Genomic DNA, 19,999 nt, shown 5'->3' with positions numbered 1-19,999 from the left:
TCCTATGTACAAGAATATAGCTACTATAATACTGCCCCTATGTACAAGAATATAACTACTATAATACTGCCCCTATGTACAAGAATATAACTACTATAATAATGCCCCCTATGTGCAAGAATATAACTACTATAATACTGCCCCCTATGTGCAAGAATATAACTACTATAATACTGCCCCCTATGTGCAAGAATATAACTACTATAATACTGCCTCCTATGTGCAAGAATATAACTACTATAATACTGCCCCCTATGTGCAAGAATATAACTACTATAATACTGCCCCCTATGTGCAAGAATATTACTATAATACTGCCCCCTATGTGCAAGAATATAACTACTATAATACTGCCCCCTATGTGCAAGAATATAACTACTATAATACTGCCCCCTATGTACAAGAATATAACTACTATAATACTGCCCTCTGTGTACAAGAATATAACTACTATAATACTGCCCTCTGTGTACAAGAATATAACTACTATAATACTGCCCCCTATGTACAAGAATATTGCTACTATAATACTGCCCTCTATGTACAAGAATATAACTACTATAATACTGCCCCATATGTCCAAGAACATAACTGCTATAATACTGCCCCCTATGTACAAGAATATAACTACTATAATACTGCCCCCTATGTACAAGAATATAACTACTATAATACTGCCCCCTATGTACAAGAATATAACTACTATAATACTGCCCCCTATGTACAAGAATATAACTACTATAATACTGCCCCCTATGTACAAGAATATAACTACTATAATACTGCCCCCTATGTACAAGAATATAACTACTATAATACTGCCCCCTATGTACAAGAATATAACTACTATAATACTGCCCCCTATGTACAAGAATATAACTACTATAATACTGCCCCCCTATGTACAAGAATATAACTACTATAATACTGCCCCCTATGTACAAGAATATAACTACTATAATACTGCCCCCTATGTACAAGAATATAACTACTATAATACTGCTCCCCTATGTACAAGAATATAACTACTATAATACTGCCCCCTATGTACAAGAATATAACTACTATAATACTGCCCCCTATGTACAAGAATATAACTACTATAATACTGCCCCCTATGTACAAGAATATAACTACTATAATACTGCCCCCTATGTACAAGAATATAACTACTATAATACTGCCCCCTATGTACAAGAATATAACTACTATAATACTGCCCCCTATGTACAAGAATATAACTACTATAATACTGCCCCCTATGTACAAGAATATAACTACTATAATACTGCCCCCTATGTACAAGAATATAACTACTATAATACTGCCCCTATGTACAAGAATATAACTACTATAATACTGCCCCCTATGTACAAGAATATTGCTACTATAATACTGCCCCCAGTGGACATGAGAAGGAATACTCACCTCTATCTGTAGTTGCAGTGTGACTTGTATACTTTTATTCTCCTCCGTTGTGCATTTGCAGGATATGATCGCCTTCCTGGATAAGCTGGTGAGTGATATAGGACTGCCGGTAGTTATTATATGTGTCAGTATTCGGCCTCTTCTTGAGTATTACATTGCTGATCTCTATAAATCCCTTCGTGTATTTTCTGCACATTTTATGTTTCTCTCTCTATTGCTGTTCCCGTTGTGTTTTATTACTGCAGTCTTCTCACATTGTACTGTAGCAGTGAAGTAGAGGCCACTGCTCCGACCTCCTTCCACTGGGAACACGGCTAGCACGTCCATTTTTGAGCTTTTTAGCGAGGTTATCCTTTTTCCTACATGAAGCAACAACAGAGTGGCAGCCACTAATGTTCCCTGGCATCAGATGGCACGGCATGACTGCCAGAGAGGAGAGAGGGCACTAGGACCATGTCATTGTTACCTACAGCTGGGAAGTCTGCACCTCATTGCCATGTGTATTCCATATATGTAATAATCAGCTGCGACATATACGGTTAGTGAGCTGCAGACGCTGTGAGAACACGCAGCGTATTGTTTTGCGTGACGGAATGCGTGCTTGTGAACTAACCCCTTTAATGGGTTCTATTCACTGCGTTCTGCACATGCCAATATGATCGTTTTAATCTGGCTTAAGACTCCAAAATTGCCATTCTACCCGAGGACCTATCATCATCCACCCGCAAGTGATCCCCGTCTAGTGATAACGAAACAATGCGCTCAGCTCTGCTACATCTCCCTTTTCCAGGGTATTGCAGAGGCCACGTTCATCGGACACGACTGGGGCGGCGCTTTTGTTTGGAACATGGCGCTTTTCTATCCAGAAAGAGTCAAGTGAGTAAATAACACACTGAGAATGATATATGTGGGTGGAGCAGCGACAACGGCAGCGTGCAGTATTTCCGGAGCGTGAGACCGGGGTGCATTGACACGGGCGAGTGCGATAGCGGTCTGAGAAATTTATAATAATATCGCAGGTGAAAACTTGCAATTTCTGCTGCAGGTGCGGTGGGATCACAACTTGTACCAATAGGGAACATAGAAAAATTGCATCACGCTCGCTGGAAAATCGTATCTACAGGCGAGTGCGAGGCCTTTTTTTTTTTTTTTTTTGGCTGATGTAGGGAACAATGGGCAATTCTGACCCAGAGTCACCCAAAAATAGGACATGAGTATTTCAGGAGGTGGGTCTGCTGATCATATTGGTGAGGGTAACGCTATGAGGCCGTCCACACTTACACATGTTGATCCGAGAAACACGCGTTTTATGTCCTGAAAATGGATGGAAACATAGTGTTTCTTGGATCTATAGGCTATAAAGGGTTAAACGTAATGAAGCTTATGGACACGTTCCACTACGTTTGACCTAACATATTTTCATGTGTTTTTTTTTTGTGGGATCAAAAACCGTAGCCGCCTGCACTTCTATCCCACAAAAGCCGTATGGAAACCTATACTTATTTTTAGCATTGCGGTCAATAGAAAAAAGTATGGTAATATATCTTAACCCATTAAGGACCAGGCACTGTAAATGTACGGCGCCTGGTCCTGGGCTTAAAGCACCGCCGTATGTAAAATAACGGCAGCGTTTAAGCCTCCTGTCTCTGCAATCAATCAGAGGCAAGAACGGGTTATCAGCTGTTAGTAACAGCTGATAACCCAGAGGAGAAGGCAGGAGGGGTATTTAACCCTTTTTGCCTTCTGCTTCCCCGAGTACGCAGTGCTCAATGAGCTCTGTGTACTCCAAAAGTGAAAGTACTACGGGAGTCGGGGGGGGGGGGGGGGGGTCATGTGACCTCCCGGGGTTCCCTGCTACAGCAGAGCTGGATGATCATACTAGACCGTGGCAGCTCTGCCAGTAACTAATGTCACAACATGGGTTGTTTTCCCCTGTAACTGGGGCTCCTATGGATGCGGCTCCTATGGACGCCCCAGCTACAGTGGGAAAGTGTGAAATACAAAAAACATGTGAATGTCCCCCAGAGGTCTTACATGACGTCATGGGGGACATAGATGGTAAAAAAAACATAATAACATGCATCAGTAAAACAAAATTCTAGAATAAAACAACAATACATACAAAAAGAAAATAACCCAAAACTGATGCCAACCAAAGCGTCGCTATAAGCGAACTGTAATCCAATACCGTACATATTATATATCAAAATGTCCAAAACAAACAGAGGAATCTGTTCCCCTACTTTATTTTAGTGTAAATATACTAATTTAAAAAAAATAACTAGAAATGTTAAAAAAAACTTTTTTTTTTTTTTTTAGCTTTTTACCCCCCAATAAAACTAAAAAACTGAAAAAAAAAGTCAGTGGAAAAGATATTTAAAAATCGCCCTATATGTCACAGAAAAAAAAAACAGCAAAAATTATTTTGGTAGTTTAAGGAAAAAATAGGGTTATAAAACCACCACACGGGTAAAATCCCTAAAAAGTGACCGGTGCGTAAGGTACAAAACAGCCTGGTCCTTAAGGGGTTAATGTAAGGCCTCCGGTACATCGGCGGATTTGCATTGTGAAATCTGGTGCGGGATTCCGCCTCTGGATGCTGCAGCAAATCCAGCCCATAGCATGCTACGGCAAAACGTGATTTCCTGTCCACGGGTGGAAATTGATTGCGATTTTTCTGCTCGTGGGTGAGAAATTGCAGCATGCTGCGATTTTGTGCGGGCTACACACGGCCGGCTTCCATTGAAGTCAATGGAAGCTGTTCATCCCATGTCACTTCTGCAGTGAGCACTGCGAAAGTATTGCGGGATCCGCATAATCGCAGAGCGCCGGAGGCTACTACTCATGTGCGACGGAGTGCCGGCCGGCACATCTGCAGTGCTGTGCAGAAGCCGCCAGACCAGTGCCGGTGGGGATGGGTCCTGAGAAGCCTCAGCGGTGGTGGAAGCAGCAGCACAGAGGATGTCAGGAGAGGGTGTGACTCAGCAGGTGATATCTAATGTTTCCCACCTTTTGTTCTGCAGAGCAGTCGCTTCCCTCAATACTCCTTTCTTTCCTGCTGATCCAGAAATCAAAGCGAGCGAGAAAGTGAAAGCCAACCCGCTCTTCGATTACCAGCTGTATTTCCAGGAGCCGGTGAGTGCACAGATAGTCTTATGTCACCGTACACACCACATGATTGCCGGGCAGCACTTTATAGATCCACACATTGAAGTACTACAAGTACCAGCACAATGCCCCCCACGTCTTTATCTCCATTATCTGTACTTGGCCATGACCTGTGACCCCGCTGACCGGTCGGTGACTCCTCTGTGCTGTGATGACCAAAGCAGATGAGCAGAGAGCGGACCCCCTCCAATCACCAGCCGCAGACATCTGTTTAATTCCACATCTGAACGCACCGCTAATTATGTTTCCATTTCCCAGGGTGTCGCCGAGGCAGAACTGGAGAAGAATTTGGAAAGAACATTTAACATATTTTTCCTTACTTCAGGTGAAAGGGTAAATTATCTTTCTAAGCAGAAGACTGTAAGTACACAGTGACTCCACCAGCAGAATAGTGAGTGCAGCTCTGGAGTATAATACAGGATGTAACTCAGGATCAGTACAGGATGAGTAATGTATGTACACAGTGACTCCACCAGCAGAATAGTGAGTGCTGCTCTGGAGTATAATACAGGATATAACTCAGGATCAGTACAGGATAAGTAATGTATGTACACAGTGACTCCACCAGCAGAATAGTGAGTTCAGCTCTGGAGTATAATACAGGATATAACTCAGGATCAGTACAGGATAAGTAATGTATGTACACAGTGACTCCACCAGCAGAATAGTGAGTTCAGCTCTGGAGTATAATACAGTATGTGACTCAGGAGCAGTACAGGATAAGTAATGTATGTACACAGTGACTCCACCAGCAGAATAGTGAGTGCATCTCTGGTGTATAATACAGGATGTAACTCAGCATCAGTACAGGATAAGTAATGTATGTACACAGTGACTCCACCAGCAGAATAGTGAGTGCAGCTCTGGAGTATAATACAGGATGTAACTCAGGATCAGTACAGGATAAGTACAGGATAAGTAATGTATGTACACAGTGACTCCACCAGCAGAATAGTGAGTGCAGCTCTGGAGTGTAATACAGGATGTAACTCAGGATCAGTACAGGATAAGTAATGTATGTACACAGTGACTCCACCAGCAGAACAGTGAGTGCAGCTCTGGAGTATAATACAGGATGTAACTCAGGATCAGTACAGGATAAGTAATGTATGTACACAGTGACTCCACCAGCAGAATAGTGAGTGCAGCTCTGGAGTATTACCTGTAATTTATCAGAAGCCTCTCTTTTTAGGAACTTTCTGGTTTGCCTTAGTCTTATCTCCTCTGTGCTTTTTGTCATATTTTCGTATTTTTTTCTTATTGTAATGTTGTTTTTGTCCTGTTATGTGTGCTCTGAGTCCTAATAACAAGTGAGGCCTTGATGATACAATCTAGGATGGTGATAACCCTCCCCTCCGCCTTGTCTTACATGATTACATCGTGAGATAACCCCGCCATTCAGGATGTGTGAAACGTTCAGTGTGAAAATCTAAATTGTCTCCAGATATCTGGATTTCCACACTGGAAAATAGCAGCGACACGAGATCCAAGCTCATCAATAGTTTACATGTGTTACTCGATACGCAGGAAATGATACCCTGTCTCATTGTAACGGCTAACGCAACAGACGCTGCACTTTTTACCTACATGAGGGTTTCTATATACACCCCGTATACACTACCCAACGGTGTCCTCTCATGTACAAGGGGTTTAGTACAATACGGGGGCTTCAGAGTCTGCTGTAAGTGCAAGCATTAATTGACAGCCGGAGGAAGCGATCCGGTGAGAGGAGCAGCCGTACTACATAACCTCCCCGTCACCTTGTGTTCCCAGCACTGAGCTCTGATATCGAAGGTGTTTCTAACACGGACAGGTCAGGCGGCAATTAAGATCAGGAGTTAGATAGATTAGTACTAACCAGAGCGGGACTAAACTCTTTCCATTCCCTCTGTAAATAATTGATGGGTTTTCAGATGAATGAGATATAAATCTTATGTCAGGAGCGCGGTGTCCACTGACCACTTGTTAAAGTGTATTCTGGGAAAGCCGGCTGATAACTAAAATGGCGCTACTCCAGCTCTTACCGGGGTTTATGCGTGGCGCTCCTAAACTACAGAATGACGGATATACCTAGTGTTAGGTGATACATTTCACAAAAGCCCATTATGTGCAAGATAGGCCATATATATCTGCTGGAGGTCCCACTGATGGCTCTTCCGACGACCACTAGAGTGACTGTCCCATGTCCCTCTCTTACTGTGGTGACCATCTGGGGATTGTCACTTACTCAGGATTGCCGTCTTCTATTCTGAGATGATTGGCAGCACTCAGAAAGCCCACACAGGCCAGTTTGTGGTGAAAGGAAAGCAAGTCTATTTATTTTGAATGACCTAGTGAAGAAATCAGCAATATTCCATTCAGGTATTCTCTCCAGAACCATCTCGGGGTAGCAAACATGTATGCTCCCCTGCTATACCAGAAAGGGCAGTCTCCTCCAGCATTTAGGAACTCCACAACCCCTTGAGTGTGTTAGGAACCGAAGCTTTTACCTTCCTTCCTGCCATACAGGTGTTCTCTCTAATTAGCAGAATGACCCGTTGGAGCCCTCTGCTGGTCACACTGCTAAGTACATTACCACAATGTATTGATGAGGAGCTTGTAAAATGAGTACAGGACAGTGGAATGTGTGCACATTGCCAACTTATTAACAGAACACATTCCATAGTTCTGTGCCTTTTTGTTTCCTCAAGCCACACCCCATCCAACCGTTTTGGCTTTACAGCAGTATTGCTTCCTGCAACACTAATTATGACCACCAATGGACGAGCACATGAGGCAACCCCATCCATCAGCACCTCCCACTGAGGTGCTTTGTCAATTGCCTTCCTATTCCTAACTAGCAGGAAACTGGCCCAGAGCATCTCAGTGGGAAGCACTGGTTGTACAGTAGAGGAAGATGGCTTGGATGTGGCGGGGGGGGGGGGGGGGGGGGGACGTGTCTTGAGAAAACAGACAAACAGTTAAAAACTACTAAATATATTTTATTAGTAGTGACGTGTAACATTTTTTACAATTACAGCAAAAGGTTCAGTTCGGTCAGAATTAATTGGAACCGAAACTGCACTTTACTAATACCTGGTTTATAACAGTTTTGAGTCACATAGGAGGGTATCAAAGTACTCATGAAGAGAAAGAAGGGAAAATATCCTCCCTTCCCTTTCTTCCGTCCTGCTCTCTTTCTCAAGATCAGTTAGGGTCTCAGCTATAAGACCTCCACCAATCCGCAAGCTGTTCCCTATCATGTGGATAGGAAATTACTTTAAACCATTGTAGGACACCTTTAAATAATGTAAATGAGAGCAATACAAAAAGCAAATTAGATCACAGGACTGGGCCAGGAAAGTGTTGCAATGCAGTATGTAGTGTGAATGCAAAAAACAGAATGTTATCTATAGCCATGGCCAAGGGATCTAAAATGACAGGATCACAGAGGATAGACACATTTATAATACTATTTGTTTCTTCTTTTTTTTCTTTATTGTAGGATAGAATTCCATCCTTTATAAATACCAAAGGAGTACGTGAGAGAGGTAATTATCCCTCATTATCTTACCTACCTGTTTTCATCCTACATCCCACATGCTGGATCCTTCCCTGTTGTCCTTTTGTATAACTGTAAGGCAACTGGCTGTAAAAGGAGCCTCCCCTGATGTCCTTTGTCTGATGGAAGACAACTGGCTGCAGCAGGAGCCACCCCTGATATCCTTTGTCTGGCTGTAAGACAACTGGCTGTAGCAGGAGCCTCCCCTGATATCCTTTGGCTGTAAGACATCTGGCTGCAGCAGGAGCCTCCCCTGATATCCTTTGTCTGGCTATAAGACAACTGGCTGCAGCAGGAGCCTCCCCTGATGTCCTTTTGTAGGGCTGTAAGAAAGCTGGCTGCAGCAGGAGCCTCCCCTGATATCCTTTGGCTGTAAGAAAGCTGGCTGCAGCAGGAGCCTCTCCTGATGTCTTTTGTCTGGCTGTAAGAAGGCTGGCTGCAGCAGGAGCCTCCCCTCGTATCCTTTGTCTGGCTGTAAGACAACCGGCTGCAGCAGGAGCCTCCCCTCGTATCCTGTGTGTCTTGCTGTAAGACAAGTGGCTGCAGCAGGCGCCTCCCCTGATATCCTTTGTCTGGCTGTAAGGCAACTGACTGCAGCAGGAGCCTCCCCTGATATCCTTTGTCTGGCTGTAAGACATCTGGCTGCAGCAGGAGCCTCCCCTGATATCCTTTGTCTGGCTGTAAGACATCTGGCTGCAGCAGGAGCCTCCCCTGATATCCTTTGTCTTGCTGTAAGACAAGTGGCTGCAGCAGGAGCCTCCCCTGATATCCTTTGTCTTGCTGTAAGACAAGTGGCTGCAGCAGGAGCCTCCCCTGATATCCTTTGCCTGGCTGTAAGACAACTGGCTGCAGCAGGAGCCTCCCCTCATATCCTTTTTCTGTCTGTAAGACAACTGGCTGCAGCAGGAGCCTCCCCTGATGTCCTTTTGTAGGGCTGTAAGAAAGCTGGCTGCAGCAGGAGCCTCCCCTGATATCCTTTGGCTGTAAGAAAGCTGGCTGCAGCAGGAGCCTCTCCTGATGTCTTTTGTCTGGCTGTAAGAAGGCTGGCTGCAGCAGGAGCCTCCCCTGGTATCCTTTGTCTGGCTGTAAGACAACCGGCTGCAGCAGGAGCCTCCCCTCGTATCCTGTGTGTCTTGCTGTAAGACAAGTGGCTGCAGCAGGAGCCTCCCCTGATATCCTTTGTCTGGCTATAAGACAAGTGGCTGCAGCAGGCGCCTCCCCTGATATCCTTTGTCTGGCTGTAAGGCAACTGACTGCAGCAGGAGCCTCCCCTGATATCCTTTGTCTGGCTGTAAGACATCTGGCGGCAGCAGGAGCCTCCCCTGATATCCTTTGTCTGGCTGTAAGACATCTGGCTGCAGCAGGAGCCTCCCCTGATATCCTTTGTCTGGCTGTAAGGCAACTGACTGCAGCAGGAGCCTCCCCTGATATCCTTTGTCTGGCTGTAAGACAAGTGGCTGCAGCAGGAGCCTCCCCTGATATCCTTTGTCTTGCTGTAAGACAAGTGGCTGCAGCAGGAGCCTCCCCTGATATCCTTTGTCTGGCTGTAAGACAACTGGCTGCAGCAGGAGCCTCCCCTCATATCCTTTTTCTGTCTGTAAGACAACTGGCTGCAGCAGGAGCCTCCCCTGATGTCCTTTTGTAGGGCTGTAAGAAAGCTGGCTGCAGCAGGAGCCTCCCCTGATATCCTTTGGCTGTAAGAAAGCTGGCTGCAGCAGGAGCCTCTCCTGATGTCTTTTGTCTGGCTGTAAGAAGGCTGGCTGCAGCAGGAGCCTCCCCTGGTATCCTTTGTCTGGCTGTAAGACAACCGGCTGCAGCAGGAGCCTCCCCTCGTATCCTGTGTGTCTTGCTGTAAGACAAGTGGCTGCAGCAGGAGCCTCCCCTGATATCCTTTGTCTGGCTGTAAGACAACTGGCTGCAGCAGGAGCCTCCCCTCATATCCTTTTTCTGTCTGTAAGACAACTGGCTGCAGCAGGAGCCTCATTTCTCTGCTCTTTCTGCAGTAGAGCGAATTAATAGTTAAGCCTCACGTCCACGACAAGAAAGACATTAACCCGTTTAGGACCAGGCTGTTTTGTGCCTTAAAGGAGATGTCCCGCGCCGAAACGGGTTTTTTTTTTTTTAAACCCCCCCCCCGTTCGGCGCGAGACAACCCCGATGCAGGGGTTAAAAAAACCACCCGCACAGCGCTTACCTGAATCCCGGCGGTCCGGCGTCTTCATACTCACCTGCTGAAGATGGCCGCCGGGATCCTCTGTCTTCATGGACCGCAGGGCTTCTGTGCGGTCCATTGCCGATTCCAGCCTCCTGATTGGCTGGAATCGGCACGTGACGGGGCGGAGCTACACGGAGCTACACGGAGCCCCATAGAGAAGAGGAGAAGACCCGGACTGCGCAAGCGCGGCTAATTTGGCCATCGGAGGGCGAAAATTAGTCGGCACCATGGAGACGAGGACGCCAGCAACGGAGCAGGTAAGTATAAAACTTTTTATAACTTCTGTATGGCTCATAATTAATGCACAATGTACATTACAAAGTGCATTATTATGGCCATGCAGAAGTGTATAGACCCACTTGCTGCCTCGGGACATCTCCTTTAAGGACCAGACATTTTTTAGGGATTTCACCCATGTGGTGGTTTTACTACCCTATTTTTTTTTTCCTTTAGCTATCAAAATTATTTTTGCTGTTTTTGTTTTTTTTCTGTGACATATAGGGCTATTTTATTTTTTTTTTTTTTAAATACCCTTTTTATGGTTTGTTTGTTTTTTTACGGGATTTCTGCAAGATAATCTCTGGTGCATGAAGAATATGCTACAGATTGGCCAACAGTGGGGGAACTCTATTTCTTGCTTTCTTTTGTCATTTTTCTGCAGATAGTGTCCCTTCATTTACATGAGTGTTTTCCGTGGCGGTTTTGCTCACAGTAGCTGTAAAACTAATGAATCACAGAAGACCCCTGTTTTCCCTCTTAGACCCATTTACTACCCATCAGATCTACTGATAGACACACGTCCAGCCACAATGTCCTGAAAAGTAGCAAGCAATCCTCGGTGCTGCCTCACACTATTCCCAATCAGTAGCTTTAATCTCGAATCGGTGAACCTGATGATTGCCGCAATATCAGATATTCTAGATTACTGCATAGTCAAAATTGTAAGGGTGCTTGTATTGTTAGGAACGGTCCCATTATAGTACAGTTCTAGCGCTGGACTATCAGATGCCGCTTTCTGTGGATCTTCCTGACTCTTTAGAATGATACGCTCCCTGCAGTTCTGTTACTTCTGTTCGTCTTCGCAGGTGGTCTGTTTGTTGGTCTCCCGGAAGAAGTCCCCAGGAGCAGAATGCTTAGTGAATCGGAGCTGCAGTTTTACGTCTCCCAGTTTAAGAAGACTGGTTTCAGGTAGGAATGTCACTCGGCATTTACTGTAAGGATGGTGAAGCCTGGACGCTGCGGGCGGAGGCTGCTGTAGTCATGCAGAAATGTGCAATAGTGGTCAAAAGTTTTAGGCAGGTAAAGAAAAAATGCTGGGGACGTAGGCTGCTTTCACACGGGCGACAAAATTGCGCGATTTTGCTGTTTTGTCTGATACATTGCTAGAAAAAAAAAAATTGTGACATGCTCTCTACGGCGTGATACGCTATTTTTTGTAACCCGTGTTTCCCTATGGAGCCGCGTTGCATGTTTAACATTAGAAACTCCTATTCATTTTCTCATGATAAAATCATGCAATTCTATTGCAAAAGAAAGTCGCGGGTAGCAGCGATGCGACAGAAAAAAGCATCACTGGCGCTACAAAATCGCGGCTACAAAGCTGCGTTATCACAGCAGCGATATCGCTGTCGCCCTTGTGAAAGAGACCTAAGAATGTTTTCACAAATAAAAGCGTTAGGCTGAGTTCTCACACGTCGGATTCTCGGCGGAATACTGCTGTTTGGCCGCAGTGAAAAAACGCAAGATTTCTGCCGGGAAAAGCTTCTTTCAAACCCGCGGCACTTGGTTCAATCACTGCCATTCATTGAGCGCTGGCTGGGATTGGCTAAGCGTCAGCCAATCGCATCCAACGCTTCCAGGAGGCGGGGATTTTTGAATCCCCAGCCAGAAGAGAAGATGATGATCACTGCCGGGGACCCGGGGAGAAGATACGGCCGGGCTGACAGCGCGGGACAGGTGATGTATGTATATATATATATTTTTTTTTCTGCAGCCAGGGCTTAAATTTTAGCTTTGACAGTAGGATTTCCTGTGTGAACGAGGCCTTAATGACATCAGTTAGATGTTGGGGGTTGTTGTCCGGCTGCAGAATACATTTGGAGCCAATCAGACACCTCTCTGATGGTATTACATTGTACGGTTGTATGGCGCACTGTGATGATACAGGGCGGTCCACTGCTTTGCCCCCAGGGGTTGCATTCCTGTATGGTGTGGCACACTTATCTATGGCTGACATTTCTTGGTATGAGTTCATATGTGCCGACTATGTTTGTTAGCAGCTGCCCCTCCCCCAATCTGGGCTGGGTTGAGCAGAGTGTCTGCATATTAGTCTGCACTGAACATTAAAGGGGTTGTCCCGCGCCGAAACGTTTTTTTTTTTTATTCAATAGGTCCCCCGTTCAGCGCGAGACAAACCCAATGCATGGGTTAAAAAAAAAAAATGTTTAGTACTTACCCGAATCCCCGCGCTGCGGCGACTTCTTACTTACCTTACCAAGATGGCCACCGGGATCTTCACCCACAATGCACCGCGGGTCTTCTCCCATGGTGCACCGTGGGCTCTGTGCGGTCCATTGCCGATTCCAGCCTCCTGATTGGCTGGAATCGGCACACGTGACGGGGCGGAGCTACGAGGACCAGCTCTCTGGCACGAGCAGCCCCATTCACCAGGGAGAAGACCGGACTGTGCAAGCGCGTCTAATCGGGCGATTAGACGCTGAAATTAGACGGCACCATGGAGACGAGGACGCTAGCAATGGAACAGGTAAGTGAATAACTTCTGTATGGCTCATAATTAATGCACAATGTATATTACAAAGTGCATTAATATGGCCATACAGAAGTGTATAACCCCACTTGCTGCCGCGGGACAACCCCTTTAAGCTCGCTCATATTGCAGTCTGGCTCTCTGCATACTGCCAGGTCTATGGTGATTGAACATTGCCTGCAGTTATCAGATCAGGTGCATGTTTGGCTCCCTTTCCCGTGAGTTATACATTGAAGGTCTGGCTTTTTAGATGCAGTTCTTCTATGAAGACCAGTTCTGGCCAGATTTCTCCGAACAGTAGATGGATGTACCTGGATCCTACTGATCTCTGCCACGTCTGAGCTTATGGCACTGCTGGACATCTTCTGGTTTCAAAAGAAAGTAATCATGATGTGTCTCTTATCTGCTGCACGAAGTGTCCTTGGCCGACCGCTGTGTCTGCAGTTCTCAAAACAGCTTGAACTGTGCATCTTGAAACCCCAGTCTGTTTTGATATCTCTGCCTGGGAGAGACCTTGCTGATGCAGTATAACTACCTTGTGTCTTCATGCTGTGCTCAGTCTTGCCATAGTGTATGACCTGTGACATAAAACTGTCTTCCACAACCTCACCTATGTAGCAGTTCGGCTGTTCCTCACCCAGTTTTTAGCCTCCTACACAGCTGTTTCTGTTTTAGTTAATGACTGTGTTTCAACCTACATATGAAAATTTATGATAATTATCACCTGTTTGGTATAATTGGGTAATCATACACCTGACTGTAATCCTACAAAATCCCTGACACTGTGCAAGGGTATCTAGAAGAATTGATGCCGTTGTGAAGGATAAGATTGTCACACCAAATACTGATGAGATTTAGATTTCTCTTTTCTTCAGTCACTTTGTTAATTGACAAAAATAAACTATTAACATTCCTATTTTTGAAAACATTCTGACTTGGTATTTATTTCACTCCTGCCTAAAACTTTTGCACAGTGCTGTATAACATGCCTGTATGTGGAATCAAAGTATTGTGCAGAAAATAAAGCTGTGGTTAACAGGACCAGAATCACAGGCCAGCAGTGAGGGCTCTTTCCCACGAACGTAGGTGTTTTTTATGTACACACACCGGCACAGTAAAAATGCGGGAACGGGCGCACAAATCTAACGTTTGTGTGTTCGTTCATACGGCACGGGGCCAGTGCATGTACGCCAAAGCTGCAATGCCGTTGCCTTCCCTTCCCTCTCCCTTGCCGGCTCACCTCCTCTCTCCTTTCCTCCGGTTGTTTGCAATGGGAATGGGCTGGGTGGAGCTAAGCACTTGCCCCCTCACCGCCCCTTGTCGGCAGCTAGCAATGAGAAAGAACGGGGGGGGGGGGGGGGGGGGGGGGAGCTTAGCTCCCCCCCCCCCCCCTGTCCAGCCCCCTCCAATTGCAAACACCCAAAGGGGAGGGAATTTAGCAGTCATGCTGCTAAACTCCCTCCCACCTCGGCCACTGTCATTGGCTCCCATAGAAGCCTATGCAGCGGCGGACTATCGTTTACTGCCCGGCGTAAAAGCGCCCGGCGCTGTATTTGCCGCTGCGGGAATATGCCAGTGTAATCTGATGCATTGGAATCCAATGCATCAGATGGTAGCGTATATCAGCCGGCTGTGAAAACGGCGTCAGATATACACTTGTGTCAATGAGCCCTGAGGGGAACAGAGAGATGGCTGATGCAGGCAATAACAGGACAAGGGTTCAGACAAAACACCAGAGCGGGGCTGAAAACCAAGTACTTAGTGACTAGCCGCACCAGAATGTAAGAGCAGGCGACCTTCAACCTTTGCAATGAGTTGCAGACAGGATGAAGCAAACTTTCTGAGAATACTTTGATGAGTGACCCGACATATTCGAATTGGAAACTAATTCACTTACTTTGTTCTGCAGGGGTCCATTAAACTGGTACAGAAACATGGACCGGACCTGGGAGTGGGCAATCAAGGCTCACGACTGGAAGGTAAAGTCATATATTGGGGTTATGTTTATATGCATACACTGACTGGCCCCTTTATTAGAGCTTCCGGCCCTTTAACGACTAGAGCTTCCCTGTATGGAAATTCTCCCTGTGACCCCGGAGTGCGGCATGAAATCACGTGACAAGTTTTCCGTGGATCAGTTTCAATGTGAATCCACATCAGATGGGAAACTTCCAACCAGGCCGGGTCATCGGTGCTAGACTATCTGGAGCCAGGATACCACTGCTAACTTCGTTTTTCATGCAGCGGTGTGGAAAGTATACCGAGAATGGCGTAACTGAGAAAAAAACATCCAATGAAACGGGATCCTGTGGATGGAAACAACTCGTCACCATAAGGGGTCAGAGGAGGATGTCAGGAATCGTACTAATGAACAGGCGCTGCACAGTCAGCCGAATACAATATTAGTGCTCTAACTAATGTGTCCAAACGCACAACTCGCTCCGTTCCTTATCATGGATGGACTTAACTGCAGACGATCAATCCCAGCACCATTGTGTCTAAGACAAACAGGATAGATTCGGGGGACGAAAGGAGAGCAGAAATGTTATCACTGAGCAGCAGAAAAACATCCCCTCATCTGATGGATCCAGATTTCCGTTGCTCCGTGCTGATGGGAGGTCAGAATTTGGCGCAAGCAGCATGACTCGCTGACCCCTTCTGGTCAGAACATGTCAGCTCCTCCATCTAATCTGCAGCAACTACGAGAAGCTTCCTGTCCACAGGGGCCGATATTCTGCAGGACGGTATGCTTACCTAGTGGAATCTATGCCACAACGAATTGCTGCAGGTCTGAAGGTCGAAAAAAGTGCAATGCGCTACTAGATGGGGGTCTCCTAAAGTGCCCGGATCAGCGTATATTTATCGCACTCTGTCCCTTTGTTATTCCGTAATCCTCTCAGCTGGAATAGGATGCAGCAAATATTAAGGAGCTGAGATCAGCGAGGAGTTAAATCTCGGCACTCGGCAGGTTTCTGGACGCCGCACACGGACAGATGTGATGTGACACACACTGGGAGGATTTGTTTGGCAACACAAGTCTTCATATGATTATTAATTGAAACCTTGCATACGATTAAGGGAGCATGATACAGTCCAGATAGATGAGCACTTCCTCCCCGCACCCCAGGTGAGGCGTGCGGAGCTCTGTGCAAATACATTAATTCCCACAGACGTCTGTAGAGAAGGGCGATATCCTGCAGACACCTGCTGCGGGCTCCGTCTCGGAGGCTTCCTTCTAACAGGATAATGTGCCGCTTCTATAAGGAGGATTTAATCAGATTCTGACAGCACATTACAAACCCCGACGCTCCGCTGCCCCCTACGTTGTAAATCTCCTCATTTATATGCTGGGTATTGCAAAAGGCTAAACTCCCCAGCAGTGTATCAGAGCAATGCAAAATTCTGTAGAGAAAGCTGAGTGATGACCAATATGGCGGCCCATAAGGGGGACGAGAAAGCTATAGGAGAAATGGTATAGTGTTGGGGGATTGTTGCCTATTTCCTGGGCATTGCTAGACAACTGAATATTGTAACAGTCTCTGTTGTGGCCCTCGTGGACATTCCGCATCTCAAAAATACATCAAAATCCACACCATTGGTTGTGCAGCGGATTTGAACCTGCAATGCCACGCCTCTCGTACGGAGGCCTCACTGCAGCGCACATCCCTCACCTGGACCCCGTTACTAAGCGCCGCTGCCCATTCTCGCATCACCTGATCGGCGGCAGTGCTACGTGTGAATGCACCTTAAAAGAGTTATCTGGTGAGAAACAAAACTTAACGATCCAGTCTGGGTCCAATGGAGCCTGTTTCCAACACCGAGTCACACTGTATGGATTCTAGCAACCCCCCTCCTTGTTGTTAGTGACATCATCGCATGAGGCTGACTATTTAGGACTTTTCAATAACTAAGCCAACACCTTCCTCATCGTGGCCGATGCAGACAGAATAGCGAGCTGGTTAGTTGGCTTAGTTAGTGAAATGAGCTGAATATCCAGTCCCCTGCAATGACATCACCGACCATAAGAAGGGGAAAATAAAGAATCCACACCATGTGACCAGGACAGAAGTGGAGGTTGTAGCACTACCGGACCTGGACTAGATCAGGAAAGTACTTCTTTACCCAGATAACGCTTTTAAAGGGGTTTTCCAGTTCTCCAGTACTGATGACCTATCCTCTGCATTGGTCATAAATATCTCATTGGCAGGGCTCCACGGCTCAGAACCCTTTGACGATCAGCTGTCTGAAGAGGATGCGGCGCTTGGGTCTGTTCACTGCATACCAGACACAGCACTGTATATTTCATAGTGGTGGTGCCTGGTATAACTGCTCAGTCCCCTTCACTTGAGTGGAACTGAGCTGCTCTTGTGACGCGTGACGTCACTGACCTGAGAAGAGGCCACAGCTCTGAGGATAGGTCGTTGATGTTGGAGTACTGAAAACCCCCTACAGTTTAGGAGGAGCTGTGTTCGTTCTTCAAAGAAAGGACATGACAGTTGTGGAGGAACAGAGATCGCTCTACATTAAGTGTCTTTAGCTCCGGTTCTATCGGTGCTTCCGACACGATTTTGGTGTTATTGTAAAAGCCAGTTATTACGATCGTTCCTCCTCAGAAGCACATTCTTGGCCCATGCATGCATCAAGCATTGATCAATATGTATTTCCATTGGCGCTCGTTAAATTGATTCTAGAATTCGGCCCGTCTACAAGGACCATTAAGGTCACCACTCTGTAAATGCCCCAGATTTATCACCGTGTCTCAGCTGAATGATTAATGCCGTGTATCTTTAGATTGTCTAGTCTAACTTTATACCACCCATTAGTTGGCTTACTGAAGTTTACAACAAACATTGCCAAAATTTTTGTGTCATTTTTAGCGCCCAATGTTATGTTTAAGCCACAACCGCTTTTCCACAAAGCCACACCCCTTTGTCGCACTTGATGCAAAAGGTGTCCAAACAGTTGTAAAACACATTACAATTCTGGTACAAAGCATATAAGGCGATTTTCTGGTGCAGTTTGTGACATAAATACCCCCTACTCTCTGTGCTCGTGGGTCTACTAAATAATTCTCCTCTCTTCATTGCAGATTCTGGTTCCAGCTTTGATGGTGACAGCGGAGAAGGACCCAGTGTTACTTCCAGTCATGACCACTGGCATGGAGAATAAGGTGTGTACAGCAGAGACTTCATCTATTGATGGCCCTAAGACAGTGGTCTGCCTACAATGTAGGCAGACCATCAGCTTTTTTGGGGGGGGGGGGGGGCAGGCCTGGCGACAAGAAAGGCTCCGCCTCCTCTTGCTGAAATGTGGGTGGTGCTATCTTTCCTAGAGGTCAGTAGCAATCACCTGAACTCTAGGAGAGATGGCACCACAGAGAAGGCTTGGATGATGCTACTGGATCTGTTGGACGCACAGTTCCCACTTTCCCCGGCCCAACACAGAAAAGACTGGGCAGATATCTGATGCTGCTGGGCTGGGCCTGCTAGGCGTACACACATTGCATGGCCCTATCCTGGCAAGTGAGAAAGCTGGGTGATAAGCAGAGCCTATAGGGTGCTCACCCAGCTTTTCTAGACTTGTGAAGAGCATTTCATCAACATTTAATGGCGATAGGTTTCCAGCAATGCGAGAGTGAGTGAAAACGCGTGATTATGAAACCAATGATTTTCAATGGTTTCATTCTCATTTGCGCTGTGACACAAAAAAGCTGCAATATCGACCATTGTTTTCAATGGGACCAGGGCCCCCATTGAAAACAATGGGAGAACATCGTGCAACAGCCTTGGAATCCCCTATAGCGATGAGAGGGAGGGGGGCGGAGCTACAGGGGGATCCCTTACATACCTCCCCATATTTGCAGAGATAGGGTGCGCAGCTAAAGGGCTTTCCCAGGGTTTCCTGTAGAGCGAGGGGTCTGGGCTATAGGGATTCTCTCATAGTGATTCAATCTCTAGCCCGAGAGTGAGCGGGAATATGTTTTTCGGGGAAAGGGGGTGGAACAAGTTCTAACTCTTGTTCTAGAGCCTCATGACTTCTGTATGCCCTCGGCCGGAGACGTAACTTGGAGCATCTGTGCCCCAATGCAAAACCTCTAATGGGGCCCCCAACTATTATGCTTTAGTCATAGTATTGGGCTCCCTATATGGAGAAGAGAGGCCTTATGTGCCCTGTAAAGCTCCTGTGCCCGAGAGCAACCGCATCCCCTGCATCCACTATAGTTAAGTCCTTGCCCCGGACGTATAGAGAGGTTATTATTATTTTATTAGGACTGAGAGTCATCTTTGATCCCAGCCATAATTTCGGCCCCCACGGACTGTAGAGTTTACATGAGAAATACATTTTAGACAATGCGAAGATTTCCGGTATGATTTCCCCGCTGTACGATGTATAGAAGAGAACCTCAGCTCTGTATCACTACGGAATCATGCAGAGCCTGTGATATATTTGCTCTATGTAAATGGCTCCGTTCTGTGGCATCTGTTGGAGTCTTATAATGCAGCAGTAATTATGGTTTGTGTCTCATACTCGTATATTAAACGTGTCACAGGCCTAAAATTCTGTCTAAATATGTATTTTACAGATTCCAAATCTGAAGAGAGGACATATTGAAAATTGTGGACACTGGACTCAGATGGATAAGTATGTAATACGGTCCCAGTAAGACCCCATTTACACTGACAGATCGCTCAAAAGTCACTTAAACGATAGTTTGAGTGACAATTTTGAGGAATCATCTTTGCATAGTCTATAGTAGCTAAGTAGCTACTTAAGATCTATGCAGACTGAGCCAGACACCGCCGCTATCACTTGGGGAAAAATACAGCTGTTCTGCATAAGAAAACAGCTGTATTGTTCTCCGCACTTACAACTCGCGTCC

General features: G+C 46.1%; 1 protein-coding gene across 1 annotated transcript in view; it reads left to right on the top strand.

The window, feature by feature from the left end:
* Positions 1–19,999, top strand: part of EPHX2 (epoxide hydrolase 2) — a 72,563-nt gene that overhangs the window by 30,436 nt on the left and 22,128 nt on the right. Inside the window, exons 10-18 of the mRNA XM_066594743.1 lie at positions 1,490–1,516; positions 2,219–2,304; positions 4,452–4,563; positions 4,855–4,929; positions 8,081–8,126; positions 11,438–11,540; positions 15,029–15,098; positions 18,209–18,289; positions 19,703–19,761. Coding sequence (XP_066450840.1) covers positions 1,490–1,516; positions 2,219–2,304; positions 4,452–4,563; positions 4,855–4,929; positions 8,081–8,126; positions 11,438–11,540; positions 15,029–15,098; positions 18,209–18,289; positions 19,703–19,761 — 659 coding nt within the window. The remainder of the gene's footprint in view (positions 1–1,489; positions 1,517–2,218; positions 2,305–4,451; positions 4,564–4,854; positions 4,930–8,080; positions 8,127–11,437; positions 11,541–15,028; positions 15,099–18,208; positions 18,290–19,702; positions 19,762–19,999) is intronic.

This window comes from Eleutherodactylus coqui, chromosome 1, assembly GCF_035609145.1.
Source record: "Eleutherodactylus coqui strain aEleCoq1 chromosome 1, aEleCoq1.hap1, whole genome shotgun sequence".
Classification (NCBI taxonomy): domain Eukaryota; kingdom Metazoa; phylum Chordata; class Amphibia; order Anura; family Eleutherodactylidae; genus Eleutherodactylus; species Eleutherodactylus coqui.
The sequence above is the reverse complement of the archived record's forward strand: the minus strand, read 5'-3'. Positions and strand labels throughout refer to the sequence as shown.